Source organism: Pristiophorus japonicus, chromosome 21 (assembly GCF_044704955.1).
Source record: "Pristiophorus japonicus isolate sPriJap1 chromosome 21, sPriJap1.hap1, whole genome shotgun sequence".
NCBI lineage: Eukaryota > Metazoa > Chordata > Chondrichthyes > Pristiophoridae > Pristiophorus > Pristiophorus japonicus.
The window spans coordinates 48654763-48680076 of record NC_091997.1 but is presented as its reverse complement, the minus strand read 5'-3'; the positions used below and the strand labels follow the sequence as shown (position 1 = coordinate 48680076).

Below are 25314 nucleotides of genomic sequence, written 5' to 3'. Positions count from 1 at the left end.
CATTTAATAGTTTAATTGCTGTGCACGAGTCAATCTCTTAGTAAATTAAACATTTTTTGATACGAGAAAACTTTGAATACATGCCTCCTGGTTTCTTTGCGCCTAAGATGAGTGCAGTTTGAAGATCAGCGGAATCGCGCAATGGCGGCCCGGGGGCAAGGTTAGTTTTGTGGGCGGGGCCAGATTCAGGCAAATTGAATCCTGAACCAGTGTAGAAGATCGCAGAAAACATGAACGCAAGTGGTTTTAGGCATAACTCACATTTCAAATTCCAGAATCTTTTGCTCTCAATTGGACGATTCCGCTCAACATTGCTATGGAAATATGACCCCATTGTCAAAAAGATAGGGAGGTGAAGCGACTATGGAGGTGAGTCCCAGACAGCAGGGGGTACTGCTGCTGTATGAGCGTAAAAGATCTTCCCAAAGTGGTCAGTGAGAAACCATGAAGAGATTGAGGACGGGGAGCTTGAAATTGACCCAGTGGCATTGGGCAAGGGTGGGAGTTATGGGTTTGTGGGTCTTGTACCTGGAAAGTGCTCAGACACATCAGTGCTGCTTCTAACTTCTGCAGTCCCACTCTTAACATTTACAAGTGGCAGTACGGGCACGATCCTGAGCGTAAGTTGCTCAGAACACTTATGGCAGTGACTTACTTGACAGAATATATATCTATGCTGACAGAAGGGGGGACCTTCCATCGGGAACTGAATGCAGGAGGCTCCATTGAAGGCTGATGTAGGCTGTCTGGATGGAGGTGACAGAGGCAGTCAGTGCAACTGCCAGCACCCCGAGAACTGCAATGCAGCGCAGAAAGAGGTTCAATTACTTTACAAGAGCAGTTAATTTAAGAGCAGTGGTCATGCCTCTGGTGCCAATATACATCCGCTATTATATAGACAGCTTCACTCACCTCCTTACCTATTACACCTTTTCTCTCTCAGCATGTGGCTGTCAGGGGAACTCACTTCTGCAAAGGGAAACCTCTCCACAAACACTTTCTTTACTCAAATCCACTTTTTCAACTCACTTTGCCTGCCACTAGGCTGGTCTTCTAGGACACTTTATTTAAAGGACAAGGCATCTTCCCCTCCCATCATCCTGGTGGCATGCATGATCTCTGGAGGAAGTCTCGATGATGCTCACAGGCCTGCAAGACTGGCTTCTCTCCCTCCAAAGGAAACAATGACTTGGAATCAGTGCCATTAAAAGACAATCAGGGGAGGACCATCATCACTGGAAACCGTGAGTCCACAGAAAGAGGAGGGTGGTAGATTCAATAGGCAGATAGGACAGTCAGAAGGAGAGGGCAAGGTTGGAGGCATACTTGCAATGGAAGGTAAAGGCTGAGCAAGGCTCATCATATGTAGTTTCAGTTGCCTGTCTTTGTTTGGGCAATGCCCTTAGGCTCACCTGCTGTATCTTCAAGAGAAAATAAACAAGCTCTTTCACATCATATGCCTTATCAATTGCACAGCGATTAACAGCCTTGTAGTGAAAACTGATACGTTTAACTTAAAAGGACTCAAATACAATGGAACCATTTGTGCAGATTGCCAAGGTGCTGGTATTATGCTGTTGGGCACCTCCGCATTGACAATACACTACATTTTGGATTTATAGGTTATTGGTGAAATAACCATGAGGAGCTCCATAATTCCAAGAAATTGGACTAAACAAAGAGTAATACTTAAGGATGGGCTAGCAGAAATGAAATAAAAGGAAAGAAACAAGAGAAGAAAAGAAAATAGAAGAAAAGGAAAAACTTGCATTTATAGCACCTTTCACGGCCTCAGGATGTCCCAAAGCACTTTACAGCATAATGTAGGAAATGCAGCAACCAATTTGAGCATCAAGATCCCATAAACAGTAATGAGATAATGGCGAGATAATCTGTTTTAGGTGTTGATTGAGGGATAAATATAGGCCACACCAGGGAGAACTCCCCTGCTCTTCTTTGAAGAGTGCCGTGGGATCTTACACACCCATCTGAGAGAGCAGATAGGGCCTCAGTTTAACATCTCAACCGAAAGACGGCATCTCCAACAGTGCAGCACTCCCTTAGTATTGCACTGGGAGTGCAAGCCACAAGTATGTGCTCAAGTCTCTCGAGTGGGACTTGTACCCAAAACCTTCTGATTCAGAGGCAAGAGTGCTACCACTGAGCCAAGGTCAACAAAACGATGTAACTATTTGTACTGCACTTTTTTTGATAGACAGGTGTCTGTCAAGCCCCACCGCCCCCTCCCCCCATGCCCGTACTGCACTTTTTTGTCAGACATGCGACAAGCCCCGCCTATCAAGCTCCGTTCCCCCCTCCCCTCCTGGCCCAAATCATTCCATGTACGTGGTGCCGAGAAGCAGGACCCGAGGCTCGAGACTCCACTCAGGCCCCGACTCTCTTCCCCCCTCCCCCCCCCCCCCCCCCCGAGAACGGTGGCAGCCTTGGGGCCGAGAGCGCTGGGGGGAGAGCGAGAGCGAGAGCAGCTGGGGAGAGAGCGAGAGTGGCTGGGAGGAAAGCGAGAGCGACACGGGTAGGGGGGATGACGGATCACATTCTTCCAACCCCCTACAAGGGACATTGTTGGAGTGGATGATATCCTGAAATCACGACACTGTCACTATTCATTTCATACCCAATAAACCTGTTAACAATCCGTACACAATGCCTGCCCCATCTATGGTGGGCGGGGGGGTGGTGGAATGGACTTGGACTGGGGAACGGCACTTTGGCTGGGGAGGCATGCATGCACTTGGACTGGGTAAGGCACTTTGGCTGAGGAAGGCATGCACTTGGACTAGGGTAAGGCACTTTGGCTGGCCCTTGCTGTCTTCTGGGGAGCTCTGTCCTCTGTCGCTTCAGGAAGTCAAAGTGGATCGAGTTACAATTTGCAAAGTCAGTGAGACCTTGGGATGGGCGGTTCCAGTTACACATTCCAGTGAAACTTCAGGGTGTGGCTTATCCGCCAAGGAGACTAATCATAGACAAAGGGTGAGCATGGTGGCCATTTTGGCATTACAAATAAGCACGTCCCCAACAAAAACCCTCATTCTAGCTAAATAGCAAATGCTTACAATATCATCAGATTTCCTGGATTTGACTGTGGTGGAATTGAGTAAAATTCAATGGTGATTAAACTTTAAAGCTAGGTATGATTCATCAACAGCCGTGCGTATTAATTCTCACAACAAATAATCCCTCTACGAATTGAACAAATGGGATCATGGTATCTTTGCCAGAGCTAAGCAGGGGTTGAGAAATAAATGATAACATAAGAACATAAGAAATAGGAACAGGAGTAGGCCACTTGGCCCCTCGAGCCTGCTCTGCCATTCAATAAGATCATGGCTGATCTGATCATGGACTCAGCTCCACTTCCTTGCCCACTTCCTATAACCCTTTACTCCCTTGTCGCTCAAAAATCTGTCTATCTCCACCTTAAATATTTTCAATGACCCAGCCTCCACAGCTCTCTGGGGCAGAGAATTCCATAGATTTACAACCCTCTGAGAGAAGAAATTTCTCCTCATCTCAGTTTTAGAGAAAGAACAGAGGGCCCAAGTTTCGAGCCGGGCCTAGAACGGTGCAGTCCCGACCTGGATGCCCGTTTTTCGCACCACAAAGTGCGCCTAAAAAATCCCTCCGTATTCTCCACCTCCCTGCAGGTCCTCTGGCCCTCGGCGCGGCGCAGCAGGAGCTGTAGGGGGGCAGAGCCAGGTCCCTGCGCTGAAAACAGTGCCGGGACCTCTGCACATGCGCGCTACAGTGGGCACGCAAGTGCAGTAGCTCCAGGCGCCCGAAACTGTGTGGGAGGGGCCCGAAGCACGCAGCCCCTAGCCCTGGCCGAATGGCCTCACTGGGGCTGCGTGAATAAGGCTCCTCCCACGGCCAGCTCCTACTTCCTCCCGACTCCCGCTCCCTGCTTCCCCCCCCCCCACGGACCGGACCCGACCCGACTGCCGCTCCTGCTTCTCCCCCCCCCCCGGACCGGACCCGACCCGACCCGTCTGTCGCTGCCGCTCCTGCTCCCCCCACCCCCAACCCCCGACCCGACCCTACCCAACCCGCCTGTCGCTGCCGCTCCTGCTTCCCACGCCCCCCGACCGGACCCGACTCGACCCGTCTGCCGCTGCCGCTCCCACCCGACTCTACTCCCGCTCCCGGACTGGATCCGACCTGACCTCCCCCTCCCCGACCTCCACCCCCCCCCCCCCCACTCCCTGACCTGACCTCCCTCCCTCTCTCTCCCTCCCTCCCTCCCTCTCCTTCTCCCCCCCGCCGACCCGAACCGAACCTCTCTCCCCGACCCGACGCCACCTATCTCTGGTGCTGGGGACGGGCCCGGCCCGTTCAGCCTTCGGTCCCGACGGCAAACCGCTTCCTAAAGGCCTGCCTGAAGAACTTTCACACAGGTAGGAACATGGTTTATTTAATCTTTTCTTTGCTGATAAATTTTTATTCAGGTTGGATTTATTTGTATAATATTTGTATAAGTATAACTAAGGATTTATTGTAGAATTTAATGACTTCCCTTCCTCCCCCCTCGTTCCCGACGCCTAATTTGTAACCTGCGCCTGATTTTTTAATGTGTAGAACAGGTTTTTTCAGTTCTACAAAAATCTTCACTTGCTCCATTCTAAGTTAGTTTGGAGTATGTTTTCACTGTGGAAACTTTGAAATCAGGCGTCAGTGGCCGGACACGCCCCCTTTTGAAGAAAAAATTCTGTTCCAAAGTGGAACTGTTCTAACTGACTAGAACTGCAGAAAAAAAAATGTGGAGAATTGCGATTTCTAAGATAGTCCATTCTCCACCAGTTGCTCCTAAAAATCAGGCGCAAATCATGTGGAAACTTGGGCCCAGAGAGTCAACAATCTGCTGGAGCAATAGCTCAAAAAATTTGTCACTTGACGTAAACTCAAATTGGAATATTCTTCACCAATTCACCTGCTTTATTTGGAAAACTTTCAGCAGTTGGTCTCCCAACGACTGGTTAGAGTGGAACTGGTGATAATCACAGACTGCACTGCACTGGTCTACAAACTTGGCTGGCAGAGGGGCAGTGATAGTTCTCTGTGGGGGGTATATGGGGCACAGAGGAAACTTAATAGAACCCTGAAGGCACTTTTGATTTAGAGAAACTAGATGGGTTCTGCTTATCCAGCAGAAGTTGAAGTGGCAGGAACAGATTTTGCTGTATCAGCTGGATGCGTAATCCGCCAGTTGGGAAAATGACGGGATCGGATGCAATGCTGGTTTTACATCCTGCGATTCAACGAAGAGTAATATTGGCCGCAAAGTTCCTTCTGAGTTGCACTTTGTTGTGCACGGCCTGTTTACTTCAGTGCACGGTCCCTGTAAATTTCAGCACATGCGCGGTATTTCCAACAGAAAAGCTTGCGAGCGGCCTGCACGGGACCTTGCAGATTATGCGCGGCTACGCACACGCAGCTTAGAGGGAACACTGATTGGGCGGGGTGTAAAACTGGCGTTCCACCCGATCCCATGGGTTCGAGTTAGATTAAAATTTCCCCCATTTGGTCCCACAAGATTTTTTTTTAAATAAAGACTATTTTTGAAGTATGACAGAGAAATATCAGGAATGGCCCCATTTGTTCCTGTGCCAAGTAAACAATAGGGTAAAAGGCTCATCTTTGCTTCTTCTCTTCAATTCATCAGGGTGTCCAGGATTTGGCAAAGTAGTTGACTATTGCTCAACTAAAATAGTTTGGAAATGTTTTTTTTTAAATGCTGTGTCGAATTCTGAACACTCGCAGCTCTTGCTCTCAGAACTTGCTGAGCACAGCAAATCATTCCTGGCACAGAGTGAGCTTATTAAAGAAACAAAGGAAATGCAGGTTGCCAGCAGGGTTAGAGGCCCAGTAAGAGTTCGGCTCTTAGATTAATAGCCTTTAACCCAACGTATGGTGATTGATGGCTTCATAAAGGACGAGTGCAATCATTCCTCTTGTAGATCTGCCTTTTCACTCCAGGGGGGTTTAACTCATCCTCTCAAGTGTAAGATGGGCAACTGAAAACAGACAACTACATCCCTTGTTTTTTTTTACTCCAGTGAGAATGGAAAGCTCATTTAATTCTCAACAGAAAGCAATTGAGTGTGCAACACTGGGTTGGTACCATCCACAAGCTTGTTAAATAAATTACCAGGATAAAGCAAAAAAGAACTTCCATTTATATAGCTTCTATCACGACCTCTGGACATCTCAAAGTGCTTTACAGCGAATGTACTTTTGAAGTGTAATAGAAGAGGGGTAATGTGGGAGCCTTAGCAAGCCAATAGAGAAAGCTCTGGAAGCTTGCTTCTCTCCCCGGAATGACTCGCTTCTCACAGATGTAGAAAAACAGCAATAACTTACATTTATATAGCACCTTTAACATAGTAAAACTTCCCAAGGCACTTCATAGGAATGTTTTCAAACTATTTTTAAGGGGTGTCTTAAAGGAGGAAAGAGAGGTAGAGAGTTGGAGGGGTTTAGGGAGGAAATTCCAGGGCTTAGGGTCTAGGCAGCTGGAGACAAGGGTGCTAATGGTGGGGTGAAGAAAATAGGGGATGAGCAAGAGGCTAGAGTTGGAGGAGTGCAGATATCTCAGAGGGTTGTGGGGCTGGAGGAGATTACAGAGGTAGGGAGGGGTGAGGCCATGGAGGGATTAGAAAACAAGGATAAGAAATTTAAAATTAAGAGAAGGGCAGTGATGGTGCCTGAAGGAGGACTGGCAGCCTCTGAACAAAGATACATCATAACAAGACCTCCTGAAAATAATGTGATTCCAACTTCATGGGCCGAGTACGAACAGGTTGATTTCTCGGAAAGCTCGGTGCGTGTGTGGCAAGTGACATTATTGGACTGGACGAAATCTGGAACTCATGACACTGTCACTATTCATTTCATACCCAATAAACCAGTTAATAATTCGTGGCCCACACACAATGCCCCACCTATGGCGGGCGGGGTGTGTAAGGTCAGGCACTTGCTGGTGGGGGGTGGGGGGGTAGGTTAAAGCTCATGAATTTGGGGAGGGAGCAAAGAGGGAGGTCAGGAACTTGGACAGAGGGAGAAGGAAAGGAACTCAGGTGGGCTGGGGAGGGGGGGAGGGAGCGAGGGGGTGAAATGTCAGAAACTTGGGCTGGGGAGGAAGGTCAGGCACTTGGGTGGTGGGTGATGAGGCAGGAACTTGTTTGGGGAGGTGGGAGAAAGTCTTAACCCGTGAGACTGAGCCCCGTCTGTTCCAAATGAGCTTTGTTCTGTCTGGAGTAGGCACTCAGAATGGCTCGAATTACACTTTTCAAAATCACTGATTACGTAGGCAGGGTGGTTCTAATTACACATTCGAGAGAAACTGCTGGGTGTGACTTATCCTCCAAGAGAACTAATCAGCAATCAGGTCTCGTGATCAAGGGGACCCATCAGAGCAAATAAATGCATCCTTCTAATATCTCATATGGCTAGGTGTCAAAGTCTGTCTGATAACACTCCTGTGAAATGTCTTGGGACGATTTACTATGTTAAAGACACTATATAAATGCAAATTCTTGTTATTGTTGAGCAGAATGGTCAACTGAGTGTGATATAGATCCACGTTGGAGGCCAGCTTCATGAAACATGTTCACCACAATTCTTATTGAAGTCGTCCAAACTAATTTCTTTGGGCTAGACTTTCCACTATGATCGCTATCGTCCAAAAATGGGCAATATTTCCAGCCTCAGTGCTTTTTTTATTTTTCACGATCGCTGGAATATCGCCCATTTTAAAAAACGCTAGTTTCGCTTTATTAATTTGGGCGATAGCCTTAGCGATGTGAACTGGGCCTTAGCGATGTATTCAGTCGTGCAAGGCTGGTGTCCATAGCAACAGCAGTTCTGCGCATGCGCATTTTTTTTCAGGCAAAGAACTTTTCCCACGGGGGCTGACAGAGAGAACAGGGGACCTGGTCCCCATTAGAGAACCTGTCTTTTATTCAAGCCCCTGTTGCTTTATAAAATAAAATCTACCAGCCAACTGAGGTGAACTCCATTTTTTTCCTCATGGGACGACATTCTGCTTCTACTTGTACTGTGGACCAGAGGGGGAAAAAATCCATGATTAATATTAACCCTGACATTACAGCAATGTACTTGTATGTAACTTTTCTCATTTTATTCTCCCATCTCTATTCTGCAGCATGTAATTAGTGATCAATACTGGTTGAGAAATATCATTATAAATCGCTATAAATGCCCTTAATTTGTCCTCAACAAATACAAAGTGATTAGATGATTGGCAAGAGTCAAAAAGGCCCTTAAAATCACTCTCAAATTGATTCTCCTGTCAGCCTTTTGCTACAGATCCTCCCCGTAGTGCCAAGTAGTGCAGAATTATTGCAGCTTTTCTTCAGACTATTTTTGGGCCAGCGATCATTTGGGCGAATTGTGGACGAAATGCCGCAAGTAGCGCCCGGTGATAATCCGGGCCATAATCAGGCACAAGTTTCCATTATGGCCCGGATTATCGCCGAGCGCTGTAGAAGCAGAACTAGGGTATGTCATCCCATGAGGATGACGTCATATATATATTTTTTAAAATAGGCCGGGCGATGCAGCTCATTCAGCAGTGCCGAAAGTTGGTCTGGGCTATAATCGGGCGCTAGTTTCCACTTTCCAGAAAATATGGGCGATAGCCTGCATCTCAGCTCTAAAATGGGCGCTAAATGGGCGATGTTGTGCCCAAAGTCTAGCCCTTTAAGCCTTAGATACATCAACACCTCTGCAGAAACTGAGTTTCAACCCAGGTTGATGGACAGATAAAATACAGCAAAGTGGTATAAACTGAGCATTTCTACATGAGATGGATGTTGTGATACAGATAAAGTGTTTCGGGCTAAAATCACAAATGGCCATCCTGCTTAACAAGCTCCACCAGCAGATTTGTGTTTCGCTGGAATCTACTAATGATCTTGCGGTGAAGAACCAGACTGAGACCCTTCGCTGTTTCAGAGTTCTGGCCCCAGCTTATGTAGACAAAGTGGCCAAATTTATCCTAACCCAGTTAAAGAACACTGACCAACAAATGAGAGTAGGAACACTCACTGCACTGAAGCACCTCATCACATTGGTCTCAGTGTACTTAGAGAAGGCTGCAATAAAACAAGTACTTCTAGACAAGAGCAGCAATCAGGAAAAGAAGCTAATTGCCCAGCTAATATGTGGCATGGGCAAGCAAGGTTGTCTTGAGCCAGAGGGAGGAAAGGCAATGCTGCAATTCCTCATCCAACAGTGTGCTGCACCCGTTAATTCAGGGATCCTGGTACCACCCAATCATCAGTCAGACCCAGTAACAGATGACGAATTAGTTGCAGTATTTGAAAGAGTGATGTGTTTGATCATAACTGCAGTAAAGATGGAGGATGACCTTTGGCCATCCTTACTTGAGTTTGTAGGATTGTGCGGAAACATCGTTGGTGGTATTTCTCCAGCGACTTGCGGTGTCTACTGTACATGGTCCATGTCTCTGAGCCATACAGGAGGGCGGGTATTACTACAGCCCTGTAGACCATGAGCTTGATGGCAGTTTTGAGGGGCTGGTCTTCAAATACTCTTTTCCTCAGGCGACCGAAGGCTGCACTGGAGGCAGTGTTGAATCTCGTCATCAATGTCCCTGGGAGGACAGACGCACCAACATTAGCGTCCTCGGCCAGGCCAACATCACCACACTTGATCAGCTCCGCTGGGCAGGCCACATTGTTCGCATGCCAGACACGAGACTCCCAAAGCAAGGGCTCTACCCGGAACTCCTTCACGGCAAGCGAGCCAAAGGTGGGCAGAGGAAACATTACAAGGACACCCTCAAAGCCTCCCTGATAAAGTGCAACATCCCCACTGACACCTGAGAGTTCCTGGCCAAAGGTTGCCCTAAGTGGAGGAAGTGCATCCAGGAGAGCGTTGAGCACCTCGAGTCTCATCACCAAGAGCATCCAGAAATCAAGTGTAGGCAGCGGAAAGAGCGTGCGGCAAACCTGTCCCACCCACCCTTTCCCTCAACAACTATCTGTCCCACCTGTGACAGGGACTGTGGTTCTTGTATTGGACTGTTCTGTCACCTAAGGAGTCATTTTAAGAGTGGAAGCAAGTCTTCCTCGATTCAGAGGAATTGCCTATGATAATGACTGGAGTTTGTCACTATTATCCAGTACACCAAAGCTTTTCTGCAATTGCCCAGCACATATTGGGAAAATGAAACTGCGAGCCGGTAGCAAAAGCTTTTCCTATACTTATAATGAAGATGCCAATCTCCCTGAAGCCCTGGCACTACTGACCCGGCTCCTCGTTGCTCATTTGAGGGAGGAGGTCAAGGAGCTGCGGGACTGAGTCTACTGAAAGTCCTGAGTCTCAATATCCACTCAGAATCAATGAGGTGGTGGGAAGAGGAGCTAGCACCATTAGTTGACCGTTTACTGTAATATTCAGAGGAGTCTCTGTCCCAAACGGGATAGAAGAATAAATTATTGATGGTCTTGTGCCTAGCTTTAAATACGACTGATGATGAGGAATGGACATGTCAGCTCGCTGATAAAATATCAAAACAACTCAACATCAACCATTATACCCCACAAGAGGGCTTTCTATTTAAACCTCTTGCCTCAGTGCTCTGCCAGCCCGAACTAAGAATGTAAAAGAGCTTCACCAAATGCTACTGAGTGTGCAACACAGTGAGAGTACGGAGAGAGGGAGCTGCCCTGGCCATTGCTTTATGGCACATTTTGATGATACGCTCAGTAGCACTGGAAGAGTTTGCTAATTCCAACAGATTTACTGTCTAAGCTGATGAGGAACTTGTTCTGTGCTATGGGAACAAGGCAGTCTGCACACCTGACGAATTGCTGTTCACAATCGAGAGCCACAGTCAGCCTGCTGTTAGTCATTTAATTACAAGTGGCAGGGGATAAAGGCTGAATCTAGGGATCTCACACTGAAGCTCAGCCTAATACAGACCGTGACTCAGTTAGCCAGATCCCTACATTTATATTGCTGGAGACTTCCCATCAACTTTATTAAAAACAGGGTGCTGCTTACATACATGCAAGATCTTATCGAGGCCGAGCCACCAGAGCTGCTGCAGAGCCTTGTTCGACCATGAATGCCGGCACGCATCGTGTGCAACTACACAGTGAATCAAACCAAGCTGACACCTGCCAATTGATTCAAAGTTGCCTCACCAGTACTGTCTGCTTGGTACCTCCAGAACTGAACGATGACGAGGACACAAATGACAATATAAAGGAGACGGCCACACTTTATGCCTAAACCATAGATTCCTTCCAAATCTTCTGAAGCAAATATTACTTCAGGACCTGTCCCCTGAAGGACTTGGGGCCATTTCTATCATGTAAAAGGCTGTAACAGGTCAACAAGAGAGAGCCATAGAAATGACCCAAGAGCTTGTGAAACTTTACTGGAGGAAGCTCAATGTGAGTAATATAGTGCCTGGAAATAACATGGGCACTCTGATTGGACGACTTATGCCACGTTATGCAGGCCCATCACTTGCCGTTCGACAGATGGCCCTGGACACCTTGTACACAATCTTGGCCATTCATTTGTCGTGTGAAGGCACCAGTCCGGATCAGCAAACGGAGCAGTTAGAGGTACTGAAAAGAGTCAGAGAACAGTTTGTTAACCCTAACAAGCGAGGACGGCGAGTGTGGACGTCAATTGCGGACAGGAATGGAGCTTAGTCGCAAGACTTCTAATGGTTAAATTGTTTGTCGGCACACTGATATCGACACACACCGGATGGGACTGTGGCAAGAGGCAGCACTTTAATGAGGGGGCAGCGAGAGAAGAGGAGATAAAATTGGTGAAAACAAAATGAAGCCTGAATGGGACATACTCTGAATGTCAAGCTGCAGCAACGGATATCCCAAGCTTCACTGCTTACATTGATTCCATTCTAGAGAAAGAACCAGCTTCTCACCAGTCCATTTCAAAATTGTTGAACATTCCATTCGCCAGAAATGTCTATCAGTATCTTCATCAGCAGGGACTCAAACCCGATGGCAGCATATGTTAGACAGAACTTTCATCCAGGCCCCACACTTTTACGTCCACCTGAAAGGGCAGATGGGGCCTCGGATAAAGATCTCATCCAAAAGACGGCACCTCCGACAGTGCAGCACTCCCTCAGTACTGAATTGGAGTGGCTGCCTGGGTTTTGTGCTACTGTCTCTGGAGTGGGACCTGAACCCATGACATCCTCTCTCACCCAAGACGAGAGTGCCACCCATAGAGCCATCACTAATAATGGGCCAACTTCCTTCATGTTAACGTCGGTTATCCAACAGCTGGCCAGACAGTGGGAGATTGCAGGCTGCTACTTTGTGGAAGGTTAATGTGTCTCGGGAGGGGGAGAGACCGTCTAGAAAATACAGCTGCAATAAAACTGAGAATTCGTCGTGGGTTTACAGGGTGATCCAGGACTGCAGAAGATCGCAGGCTGTGCACCTGCCATCGCCTGCGATTCCCTGCCTGTCTGTGTCAGTCCCCGCCATGGACGGGATTAGCAACCCACTCTCCTCTTCTCCTCTTTTACAGCACCGACTGGGGTCAGAATCCTGTGCTCAGGAACTGACGAGTCAAATAGTCCAAACTTTCATGGACATGTCTTAAAATAGTTACAATTCCAAAAATAGTCTTGGTTTAACACCGCCCCCCCCCAACCACACCTGGTTCTCACCCGCATTTGGTTCCCCACCGCATCTGGTTCCTCCCCCCGCCTCCCGCCTCCCCCCCCCCCCCCACCCCCACGGCGCCTGGCTCTCCACCCCCAGCCCCGCCACCGCACCCAGTACTCCCACCCCTGGTTCCCCCCGCACCCGATCCCCCAGCCCAAGTCCGCCCACCCCCACACCTGGGTTCCCCATCCCCCGCCTGGTTTCCCCAATCCCCAGCCTGGTTCCCCCCGTAGTTGGTTTATCCTGTCCAACGTCAGTTTTCTTACAAAAGAATCATGTACACTGTGTCGCTTCAAATATGTACAAATCGAGGTCCTCAACACCAGCGAAGGACATCAAAATAAAAGGCTAGAAATGACAATGTAATATTAGTGTACGAGCACTTGGTGGGGGTGAATAGGCCCCAGCTGTTTACATTGTACATTAATGATTTAGACGAGGGGATTAAATGTAGTATCTCCAAATTTGCGGATGACACTAAGTTGGGTGGCAGTGTGAGCTGCGAGGAGGATGCTATGAGGCTGCAGAGTGACTTGGATAGGTTAGGTGAGTGGGCAAATGCGTGGCAGATGAAGTATAATGTGGATAAATGTGAGGTTATCCACTTTGGTGGTAAAAACAGAGAGACAGACTATTATCTGAATGGTGACAGATTAGGAAAAGGGAAGGTGCAACGAGACCTGGGTGTCATGGTACATCAGTCATTGAAGGTTGGCATGCAGGTACAGCAGGCGGTTAAGAAAGCAAATGGCATGTTGGCCTTCATAGCGAGGGGATTTGAGTACAGGGGCAGGGAGGTGTTGCTACAGTTGTACAGGGCCTTGGTGAAGCCACACCTGGAGTATTGTGTACAGTTTTGGTCTCCTAACTTGAGGAAGGACATACTTGCTATTGAGGGAGTGCAGCGAAGATTCACCAGACTGATTCCCGGGATGGTGGGACTGACCTATCAAGAAAGACTGGATCAACTGGGCTTGTATTCACTGGAGTTCAGAAGAGTGAGAGGGGACCTCATAGAAACGTTTAAAGTTCTGACGGGTTTGGACAGGTTGGATGCAGGAAGAATGTTCCCAATGTTGGGGAAGTCCAGAACCAGGGGTCACAGTCTAAGGATAAGGGGTAAGCCATTTAGGACCGAGATAAGGAGAAACTTCTTCACCCAGAGAGTGGTGAACCTGTGGAATTCTCTACCACAGGAAGTAGTTGAGGCCAATTCACTAAATATATTCAAAAGGGAGTTAGATGAAGTCCTTACTACTCTGGGGATCAAGGGGTATGGCGTGAAAGCAGGAAGTGGGTACTGAAGTTTCATGTTCAGCCATGAACTCATTGAATGGCTGTGCAGGCTAGCGGGAGATCGAGAGCCAGCGGCAGTTGGTGAGAGAGGAGCGACCTGTCAAAAGCCCAGCGGGAGATCGAGAGCCAGCGGCAGTTGGTGAGAGGGGAGCGACCTGTCAAAAGCCCAGCGGGAGATCGAGAGCCAGCGGCAGTTGGTGAGAGGGGAGCGACCTGTCAAAAGCCCAGCGGGAGATCGAGAGCCAGCGGCAGTTGGTGAGAGGGGAGCGACCTGTCAAAAGCCCAGCGGGAGATCGAGAGCCAGCGGCAGTTGGTGAGAGGGGAGCGACCTGTCAAAAGCCCAGCGGGAGATCGAGAGCCAGCGGCAGTTGGTGAGAGGGGAGCGACCTGTCAAAAGCCCAGCGGGAGATCGAGAGCCAGCGGCAGTTGGTGAGAGGGGAGCGACCTGTCAAAAGCCCAGCGGGAGATCGAGAGCCAGCGGCAGTTGGTGAGAGGGGAGCGACCTGTCAAAAGCCCAGCGGGAGATCGAGAGCCAGCGGCAGTTGGTGAGAGGGGAGCGACCTGTCAAAAGCCCAGCGGGAGATCGAGAGCCAGCGGCAGTTGGTGAGAGGGGAGCGACCTGTCAAAAGCCCAGCGGGAGATCGAGAGCCAGCGGCAGTTGGTGAGAGGGGAGCGACCTGTCAAAAGCCCAGCGGGAGATCGAGAGCCAGCGGCAGTTGGTGAGAGGGGAGCGACCTGTTAAAAGCATACTGGTGCAGCTACAGCGGGAGAGAAAGCAAAATAGAAATAGAAAGTAATCAAAAAGTGACGTCACAGCCAATGGGGTAAGTGATTGGCTGGTGATTGGTGAGTAGCTTTTCTTTTCTTTTTTATACCAGTAAGTGAACTGTAACATTGTTATTACCAATTTAAGGGTATCTAAGGTTAAGACATGGCAGGAGAGCTCGGCCATGTGATATGCTCCTCCTGTACCATGTGGGAACTCGGGGACACTTCCGGTGTCCCTGGGCGCTACGTGTGTAGGAAGTGTATCCGCCTCGAGCTCTTGACGGTCCGCGTTGCAGAAGTGGAGCTGAGGGTGGATTCACTCTGGAGCATCCACGATGCTGAGAATGACGTGAGTATCACGTGTAGTGAGTTGGTCTTACCGCAGGAGAAGGGTCCACAGCCAGATAGGGAATGGAAGACCAGCAGGAAGAGCAGTGCAAGAAAGATAGTGCAGGGGTCCCCTGTGGTCATCCCCCTGCAAAACAGATACACTGCTTTGAGTACTGTTGGGGAGGATGACTCATCAGGGGAGGGCAGCAGCAGCCAAGTTCATGGCACCGTAGGTGGCTCTGCTGCAAAGGAGGGCAGGAAAAAGAGTGGGAGCGCGATAGTGATAGGGGATTCGATGGTGAGGGCAACCGAGACTCCAGGATGGTATGTTGCCTCCCTGGTGCAAGGGTCAAGGATGTCTCGGAGCGGGTGCAGGACATTCTGAAATGGGAGGGAGAACAGCCAGTTGTCGTGGTGCACATTGGTACCAACGACATAGGTAAAAAAAGGGATGAGGTCCTACGAAAAGAATTTAAGGAGCTAGGAGCTAAATTAAAAAGTAGGACCTCAAAAGTAGTAATCTCGGGATTGCTACCAGTGCCACGTGCTAGTCAGAGTAGGAATCGCAGGATAGCGCAGATGAATACATGGCTTGAGCAGTGGTGCAGCAGGGAGGGATTCAAATTCTTGGGGCATTGGAACCGGTTCTGGGGGAGGTGGGACCAGTACAAACCGGACAGTCTGCACCTGGGCAGGTCCGGAACCAACGTCCTAGGGGGAGTGTTTGCTAGTGCTGTTGGGGAGGAGTTAAACTAATATTGCAGGGGGATGGGAACCTATACAGGGCGACAGAGGGAGACAAAAATGAGGCAAAAGCAAAAGACAGAAAGGAGATGAGGAAAAGTGGAGGGCAGAGAAACCCAAGGCAAAGAACAAAAAGGGCCACTGTACAGCAAAATTCTAAAAGGACAAAGGGTGTTAAAAAAGCAAGCCTGAAGGCTTTGTGTCTTAATGCAAGGAGTATCCGCAATAAGGTGGATGAATTAACTGTGCAAATAGATGTTAACAAATATGATGTGATTGGGATTACGGAGACGTGGCTCCAGGATGATCAGGGCTGGGAACTCAACATCCAGGGGTATTCAACATTCAGGAAGGATAGAATAAAAGGAAAAGGAGGTGGGGTAGCATTGCTGGTTAAAGAGGAGATTAATGCAATCGTTAGGAAAGACATTAGCTTGGATGATGTGGAATCTATATGGGTAGAGCTGCAGAATACCAAAGGGCAAAAATCGTTAGTGGGAGTTGTGTACAGACCTCCAAACAGTAGTAGTGATGTTGGGGAGGGCATCAAACAGGAAATTAGGAGTGCATGCAATAAAGGTGCAGCAGTTATAATGGGTGACTTTAATATGCACATAGATTGGGCTAGCCAAACTGGAAGCAATACGGTGGAGGAGGATTTCCTGGAGTGCATAGGGGATGGTTTTCTAGACCAATATGTCGAGGAACCAACTAGGGGGGAGGCCATCTTAGACTGGGTGTTGTGTAATGAGAGAGGATTAATTAGCAATCTCATTGTGCGAGGCCCCTTGGGGAAGAGTGACCATAATATGGTGGAATTCTGCATTAGGATGGAGAATGAAACAGTTAATTCAGAGACCATGGTCCAGAACTTAAAGAAGGGTAACTTTGAAGGTATGAGGCATGAATTGGCTAAGATAGATTGGCTAATGATACTTAAGGGGTTGACTGTGGATGGGCAATGGCAGACATTTAGAGACCGCATGGATGAATTACAACAATTGTACATTCCTGTCTGGCGTAAAAATAAAAAAGGGAAGGTGGTTCAACCGTGGCTATCTAGGGAAATCAGGGATAGTATTAAAGCCAAGGAAATGGCATACAAATTGGCCAGAAATAGCAGCGAACCTGGGGACTGGGAGAAATTTAGAACTCAGCAGAGGAGGACAAAGGGTTTGATTAGGGCAGGGAAAATGGAGTACGAGAAGAAGCTTGCAGGGAACATTAAGGCGGATTGCAAAAGTTTCTATAGGTATGTAAAGAGAAAAAGGTCAGTAAAGACAAACGTAGGTCCCCTGCAGTCAGAATCAGGGGAAGTCATAACGGGGAACAAAGAAATGGCAGACCAATTGAACAAGTACTTTGGTTCAGTATTCACTAAGGAGGACACAAACAACCTTCCGGATATAAAAGTGGTCAGAGGGTCTATTAAGGAGGAGGAACTGAGGGAAATCTTTATTAGTCGGGAAATTGTGTTGGGGAAATTGATGGGATTGAAGGCCGATAAATCCCCAGGGCCTGATGGACTGCATCCCAGAGTACTTAAGGAGGTGGCCTTGGAAATAGCGGATGCATTGACAGTCATTTTCCAACATTCCATTGACTCTGGATCAGTTCCTATCGAGTGGACGGTAGCCAATGTAACCCCACTTTTTAAAAAAGGAGGGAGAGAGAAAGCAGGGAATTATAGACCGGTCAGCCTGACCTCAGTAGTGGGTAAAATGATGGAATCAATTATTAAGGATGTCATAGCAGCGCATTTGGAAAATGGTGACATGATAGGTCCAAGTCAGCATGGATTTGTGAAAGGAAGATCATGCTTGACAAATCTTCTGGAATTTTTTGAGGATGTTTCCAATAAAGTGGACAAAGGAGTACCAGTTGATGTGGTATATTTGGACTTTCAGAAGGCTTTCGACAAGGTCCCACACAGGAGATTAATGTGCAAAGTTAAAGCACATGGGATTGGGGGTAGTGTGCTGACGTGGATTGAGAAGTGGTTGTCAGACAGGAAGCAAAGAGTAGGAGTAAATGGGTACTTTTCGGAATAGCAGGCAGTGACTAGAGGGGTACCGCAGGGTTCTGTGCTGGGGCCCCAGCTGTTTACATTGTACATTAATGATTTAGACGAGGGGATTAAATGTAGTATCTCCAAATTTGCGGATGACACTAAGTTGGGTGGCAGTGTGAGCTGCGAGGAGGATGCTATGAGGCTACAGAGTGACTTGGATAGGTTAGGTGAGTGGGAAAATGCGTGGCAGATGAAGTATAATGTGGATAAATGTGAGGTTATCCACTTTGGTGGTAAAAACAGAGAGACAGACTATTATCTGAATGGTGACAGATTAGGAAAAAGGAGGGTGCAACGAGACCTGGGTGTCATGGTACATCAGTCATTGAAGGTTGGCATGCAGGTGCAGCAGGCGGTTAAGAAAGCAAATGGCATGTTGGCCTTCATAGCGAGGGGATTTGAGTACAGGGGCAGGGAGGTGTTGCTACAGTTGTACAGGGCCTTGGTGAGGCCACACCTGGAGTATTGTGTACAGTTTTGGTCTCCTAACTTGAGGAAGGACATACTTGCTATTGAGGGAGTGCAGCGAAGATTCACCAGACTGATTCCCGGGATGGTGGGACTGACCTATCAAGAAAGACTGGATCAACTGGGCTTGTATTCACTGGAGTTCAGAAGAGTGAGAGGGGACCTCATAGAAACGTTTAAAATTCTGACGGGTTTGGACAGGTTGGATGCAGGAAGAATGTTCCCAATGTTGGGGAAGTCCAGAACCAGGGGTCACAGTCTAAGGATAAGGGGTAAGCCATTTAGGACCGAGATAAGGAGAAACTTCTTCACCCAGAGAGTGGTGAACCTGTGGAATTCTCTACCACAGGAAGTAGTTGAGGCCAATTCACTAAATATATTCAAAAGGGAGTTAGATGAAGTCCTTACTACTCGGGGGATCAAGGGGTATGGCGTGAAAGCAGGAAGTGGGTACTGAAGTTTCATGTTCAGCCATGAACTCATTGAATGGCGGTGCAGGCTAGAAGGGCTGAATGGCCTGCTCCTGCACCTATTTTCTACGTTTCTATGTTTCTATGATTTTGGCAATAATGTAGAACGGGCGATATCAGACCAGCCGCCCATTATACATCTCTCTCCATTTTCATTTCCACGAAAGGCATCGGGAGTGATGCAGATCAGGCGGCTGGTCCGATATCGCCCGTTTTACACTAGCATCCAAAGTCAGAATTACCACCAGTGTCTTTTGAGGGGGATGTGATAGAGGGAGAGCGGAGAGGGAGAGGAGAGAGGCGAGAGGAGAGAGGGGGAGCAGAGAGGGAGAGGAGAGAGGAAGAGGGAGAGAAAGACTTGGAGAGGGAGAGGGAGAGTGGGAGAACGGAGGGAGAGCAAGACAGGGAGAACGTAAGAAATAGGAACAGGAGTAGGCCATACGGCCCCTCGAGTCTGCTCTACCATTTAATACGATCATAGCTAATCCTATTATGGACTCAGGTCCATTTCCCTGTCCACTCCCCATAACCCCTGATTCCATAATCGGTTGAGAAACTGTCTATCTCGGTCTTAAATTTATTCAATGACCCAGCTTCCACAGCTCCCTGAGGCAGCGAATTCCACAGATTTGCAACCCTCTGGGAGAAGAAATTTCTCCTCATCTCAGTTTTAAATGGGCGGCCTCTTATTCTAAGATTGTATCCCCTAGTTCTAGTTTCCCCTATCAGTGGAAACATCCTCTCTGCAGACATCTTGTCAAGCCCCCTCATAATCATATATGTTTCGATAAGATCACCTCTCATTCTTCTGAATTTCAATGAGTAGAAACCCAACCTATTCAACCTTTCCTCATAAGTCAACCCCCTCATCCCCGGAATCAACCTAGTGAAGCTTCTCTGAACTGCCTCCAAAGCAAGTATATCATTTCTCAAATCTGGAAACCAAACCTGTATGCAGTATTCCAGGTGTGGCCTCACCAATACTCTGTATAACTATAGCAAGACTTCCCTGCTTTTATACTCCATCCCCTTTGCAATAAAGGCCAAGATTCCATTGGCCTTCCTGATCACTTGCTATACCTGCATACTAACCTTTTGTGTTTCATGCACCAGGACCCCCAGGTCCCGCTGTACTGCAGCACTTTGCAATCTTTCTCCATTTAAATAATAACTTGCTCTTTGATTTTTTCTGCCAAAGTGCATAACCTCACACTTTCCAACATTATACTGCATCGCCAAATTTTTGCCTACTCACTTAGCCTGTCTATGTCCTTTTGCAGGTTTTTTGTGTCCTCCTCACACATTGCTTTTCCTCCCATCTTTGTATTGTCAGCAAACCTGACTATGTTACACTCAGTCTCTTCCTCCAAGTCGTTAATATAGATTGTAAATAGTTGGGGTCCCAGCACTGATCCCTGCAGAACCTCACTAGTTCCTGATTGCCAACCCGAGAATGAACCATTTATCCCGACTCTCTGTTTTCTGTTAGTTAGCCAATCCTCTATCCATGCTACCATATTACCCCCAACCCCGTGAACTTTTATCTTGTGCAGTAACCTTTTATGTGGCACCTTGTCAAATGCCTTCTGGAAGTCCAAATACACCACATCCACTGGTTCCCCTTTATCCACCCTGTTCATTACATCCTCAAAGAATTCCAGCAAATTTGTCAAACGTGACTTCCCTTTCATAAATCCATGCTGACTCTGCCAAACTGAATTATGTTTTTCCAAATGTCCTGCTACTGCTTCTTTAACAATGGACTCCAACATTTTCCCAACCACAGATATTAGGCTAACTGGTCTATAGTTTTCTGCTTTTTGTCTGCCTCCTTTTTTAAATAGGGGCGTTACTGTAAGGGGATAAAATACGGTCACTAAAGTGGGAGACAGACAGACAGATGGTCACTAAAGTGGATACTGAAGGTAGTGAATTGATCCGACACATGGTCCAGATTATAGGGCTTATAAGTAGCCAATAATGCATTGACCCTTATCACAGACTGATAGACGATGAAAACATACACTCAGTACTGAATAACACATCCACCAAGGGCAGTGGAGAGTCAACAGTCTCGAAACATAGCAAACCCTGGGAAGCAAGGTTACTTCACACGTCATGAGGAACTGCGGCAAAGTTGACACCACTGAATAACACATTCCGGGAGGGTGATGTGTGATGGGAGATGGACAGGTGGAGGAGTGCCACTCGGAGCCAGTCTGATGAGGGTCGACGAATCAATGTAACCTCGCCGATAGCAGTGGGCCAATCGGTGGTATTGTAGGAGGGTCGCAAACCTCGAAAAATGTATAACTGTAATTGTAAAATCTTTGTTCTGAGAAGTGTTCATTGGAATCTTTCCCTAGCATGCTTGAATAAAAACCGGTTAAACCAAGGTTTCGTTTGAGTGATTCCATGGTCGCTATACAAGAGGTCGCTTATATCAAGGAGTCCACCTTGAGGAAGAGAAGTCTTCTTTTTACCTCAACAGTTACATTTGCAGTTTTCCAATCTGCTGGGACCTCCCCAGAATCCAGGGAATTTTGGTAAATTACAACCAATGCATCCACTATCCCTGCCACTACTTCTCTTAAGACCCTAGGATGCAAGTCATCAGGTCCAGGGGATTTAACTGCCTTTAGTCCCATTATCTTACTGAGTACCACCTCCTTAGTGATTGTGATTGTGTTAAGTTCCTCCCCCCCCCCCCCCCACTATAGCCCCTTGACTATCACCTGTTGGGATATTTTTAGTGTCCACTACCATAAAGACTGATACAAAATATTTGTTCAGAGTTTCTGCCAACTCTATGTTCCCCATCACTAATTCCCCGGTCTCATCCTCTAGGGGACCAATATTTACTTTAGCAACTCTTGTCCTTTTTATATACCTATAGGAACTCTTGCTATCTGTTTTTTATATTTCGTGCTAGTTTACTTTCATAGTCTATCTTCCCTTTCTTAATTTTTTTAGTCATTCTTTGCTGGCTTTTAAAAGCTTCCCAATCTTCTGTCCTCCCACTACATTTGGCAATTTTGAATGCCCTTGTTTTTAATTGGATACTGTCCTTTATTTCTTTAGTTAGCCACGGATGGCTATCTTTTCTTTTACACCCTTTCCTCCTCACTGGAATATATTTTTCTTGAGAGTTGTGAAATATCTCCTTAAATGTACGCCACTGTTCATCAACAGTCCTACACTTTAATCTGATTTCATAGAAACATAGAAACATAGAAAATAGGTGCAGGAGCAGGCCATTCAGCCCTTCTAGCCTGCACCGCCATTCAACGAGTTCATGGCTGAACATGAAACTTCAGTACCCACTTCCTGCTTTCACGCCATACCCCTTGATCCCCCGAGTAGTAAGGACTTCATCTAACTCCCTTTTGAATATATTTAGTGAATTGGCCTCAACTACTTCCTGTGGTAGAGAATTCCACAGGTTCACCACTCTCTGGGTGAAGAAGTTTCTCCTTATCTCGGTCCTAAATGGCTTACCCTTTATCCTTAGACTGTGACCCCTGGTTCTGGACTTCCCCAACATTGGGAACATTCTTCCTGCATCCAACCTGTCCAAACCCGTCAGAATTTTAAACGTTTCTATGAGGTCCCCTCTCACTCTTCTGAACTCCAGTGAATACAAGCCCAGTTGATCCAGTCTTTCTTGATAGGTCAGTCCCACCATCCCGGGAATCAGTCTGGTGAATCTTCGCTGCACTCCCTCAATAGCAAGTATGTCCTTCCTCAAGTTAGGAGACCAAAACTGTACACAATACTCCAGGTGTGGCCTCACCAAGGCCCTGTACAACTGTAGCAACACCTCCCTGCCCCTGTACTCAAATCCCCTCGCTATGAAGGCCAACATGCCATTTGCTTTCTTAACCGCCTGCTGTACCTGCATGCCAACCTTCAATGACTGATGTACCATGACACCCAGGTCTCGTTGCACCTTCCCTTTTCCTAATCTGTCACCATTCAGATAATAGTCTGTCTCTCTGTTTTTACCACCAAAGTGGATAACCTCACATTTATCCACATTATACTTCATCTGCCACGCATTTGCCCACTCACCTAACCTATCCAAGTCACTCTGTAGCCTCATAGCATCCTCCTCGCAGCTCACACTGCCACCCAACTTAGTGTCATCCGCAAATTTGGAGATACTACATTTAATCCCCTCGTCTAAATCATTAATGTACAATGTAAACAGCTGGGGCCCCAGCACAGAACCCTGCGGTACCCCACTAGTCACTGCCTGCCATTCCGAAAAGTACCCATTTACTCCTACTCTTTGCTTCCTGTCTGACAACCAGTTCTCAATCCACGTCAGCACACTACCCCCAATCCCATGTGCTTTAACTTTCCCAGTCCACTTTAGCCAACTCTGCCCTCATACCTTTGTGGTCTCCTTTATTTAAGCATAGTACACTGGTTTAAGATCCAACTTTCTTGCCCTCCATCTGAATTTGAAATTCAACCATGCTACGATCACTCATTACAAGGGGATCCTTTACTGGGAGATTGTTTATTAATCCCGTCTCATTACACAGGACCAGATCTAAGATAGCCTGCCCCCTGGAGAGTGAGAGTGGGAGAAGGAGAGGAGAGAGAGGAGAGGATAGAGGGGAGAAGGGGAGGGAGAGCAAAATGGGGAGAGGGAAAGCAAGACAGGGAAAGGGGGAATGAAAGCGAAAGAGGGAAAATTTGAGAGAGAGGGTCCCACACTATAAGGGAGTAGGATACAGCCAGATTTGTCAAAGCCAATACATCAGTTTAGAACAGTATTGGTTAACTGACCTTTGCGCAGCCGAGATTGTCCTCCAATACTTCCTCCTCCTCCTCCGAGAAGCAGCTGTACTTCTTGCAGATCGACGGCAGTGTGAGGTTACACGGCCCATCGTTCCAGCGCCCCTCCTGGTTCAGAACAGAGAAAGAAGTGCTTGAGTCTGGGTGTTTTCTGGAGATACAGGTAGACTGTGTTAGAGTAATAGTGCAGAGTCACGCTATGATAGCCATCAACTCGACCGAATGACTGCACCTGATCAACGAAAATCTCTAAATAAGTCAGCCGGGGTTAAACCAACCTCTTCTGACAATTAAATGTGCTTGTTGTAAATCCCTATACAAGATTAGTTTGATGGTGCTAGCCTCACGTTGACTGGGTACATTCAGTGCGTGCTCAACAATCACTTTTCCTTTGGCATCTTTGCTAATGGCCAACGACACTGAGCCAATCCCCTTTGCCATGATATATAAACCCTACAGGGTAGAACATGAATACAACACAGTGTCGGTCACTCCTCCCCATTGATCCCCCAGCTAGTCACTCCTCCCCGGGACCCCCAGAGCCGGTCACTCCTCCCCATCCCCCACAGCCAGTCACTCCTCTCCCCGCCTCCCCCCTCCCCTGACAGCCGGTCACTCCTCCCCGTCCTCCCCAGAGCCGGTCACTCCTCCCCATCCCCCACAGCCAGTCACTCCTCTCCCCGACCCCCCCGAGCCAGTCACTCCTCCCCGTCCCTCCCAGAGCCGGTCACTTCTCCCCATCCCCCACAGCCAGTCACTCCTCTCCCCGCCTCCCCCCCCCCCGACAGCCGGTCACTCCTCCCCGTCCCCTCCAGAGCCGGTCACTCGTCCCCATCGCCCCCCCAGCCGGTCATTCCTCCCCATTCCCTCCCCCAGCCAGTCACTCCTCCCTGCCCACCAACCCCGCAACCCCCGATGCGGTCACGCCTCCCCGCCCCCCAGAGCCAGTCACTCCTCCCTGTCCCCCCAGAGCCGGTCACTCCTCCCTGTCCCCCCCACAGCCGGTCACTCCTCTCTGCCCTCCCCACAGCCGGTCACTCCTTCCCGCCCCCCCCCAGAGCCGGTCACTCCTTCCTATCCCCCACAGCCGGTCACTTCTCTCCCCGCCCCCCCAGAGCCGGTCACTCCTCCCCATCGCCCCCCCAGCCGGTCACTCCTCCCTGTGCCCCCCCCACCCCCCAGCCAGTCACTCCTCCCCGCCCCCCCAAAGCCGGCCACTCCTCCCCATTCCCCAGAGCTGGTCACTCCTCCCCGCCCCGCTCGAGCCGGTCACTCCTCCCCGCCGTCCACTCCGCCCCGTCCCCCAGAGCCGGTCACTCCTCCCCGCCCTCCCCAGAGCCGGTCAGTCCGCCACCCCCCCCAGAGACAGTCACTCCTCCCCGCTCCCCCCAGAGCTGGTCATTCCTCCCCGCCCTCCCTAGAGCCGGTCACTCCTCCCCGCCCTCCCCAGAGCCGGTCACTCCTCCCCGCCCTCCCCAGAGCCGGTCAGTCCGCCCCCCACTCCCCCCAGAGCCGGTCACTCCTCCCCGCTCCCCCCAGAGCCGGTCAGTCCGCCCCCCGCTTCCCCCAGAGACAGTCACTCCTCCCCGTTCCCCCCAGAGCCGGTCACTCCTCCCCGCCCCCCCACAGCCGGTCA

General features: G+C 48.6%; 1 protein-coding gene across 3 annotated transcripts in view; it reads right to left on the bottom strand.

Annotated features, from left to right (window-relative positions):
* mrc2 (mannose receptor, C-type 2) overlaps positions 1-25314 on the bottom strand; it is a 317669-nt gene that overhangs the window by 176897 nt on the left and 115458 nt on the right. For all 3 annotated transcript variants that reach the window (XM_070864753.1, XM_070864754.1, XM_070864756.1), the window contains exon 9: positions 23670-23786. In XM_070864753.1, the coding sequence (XP_070720854.1) occupies positions 23670-23786 (117 nt within the window). The remainder of the gene's footprint in view (positions 1-23669; positions 23787-25314) is intronic.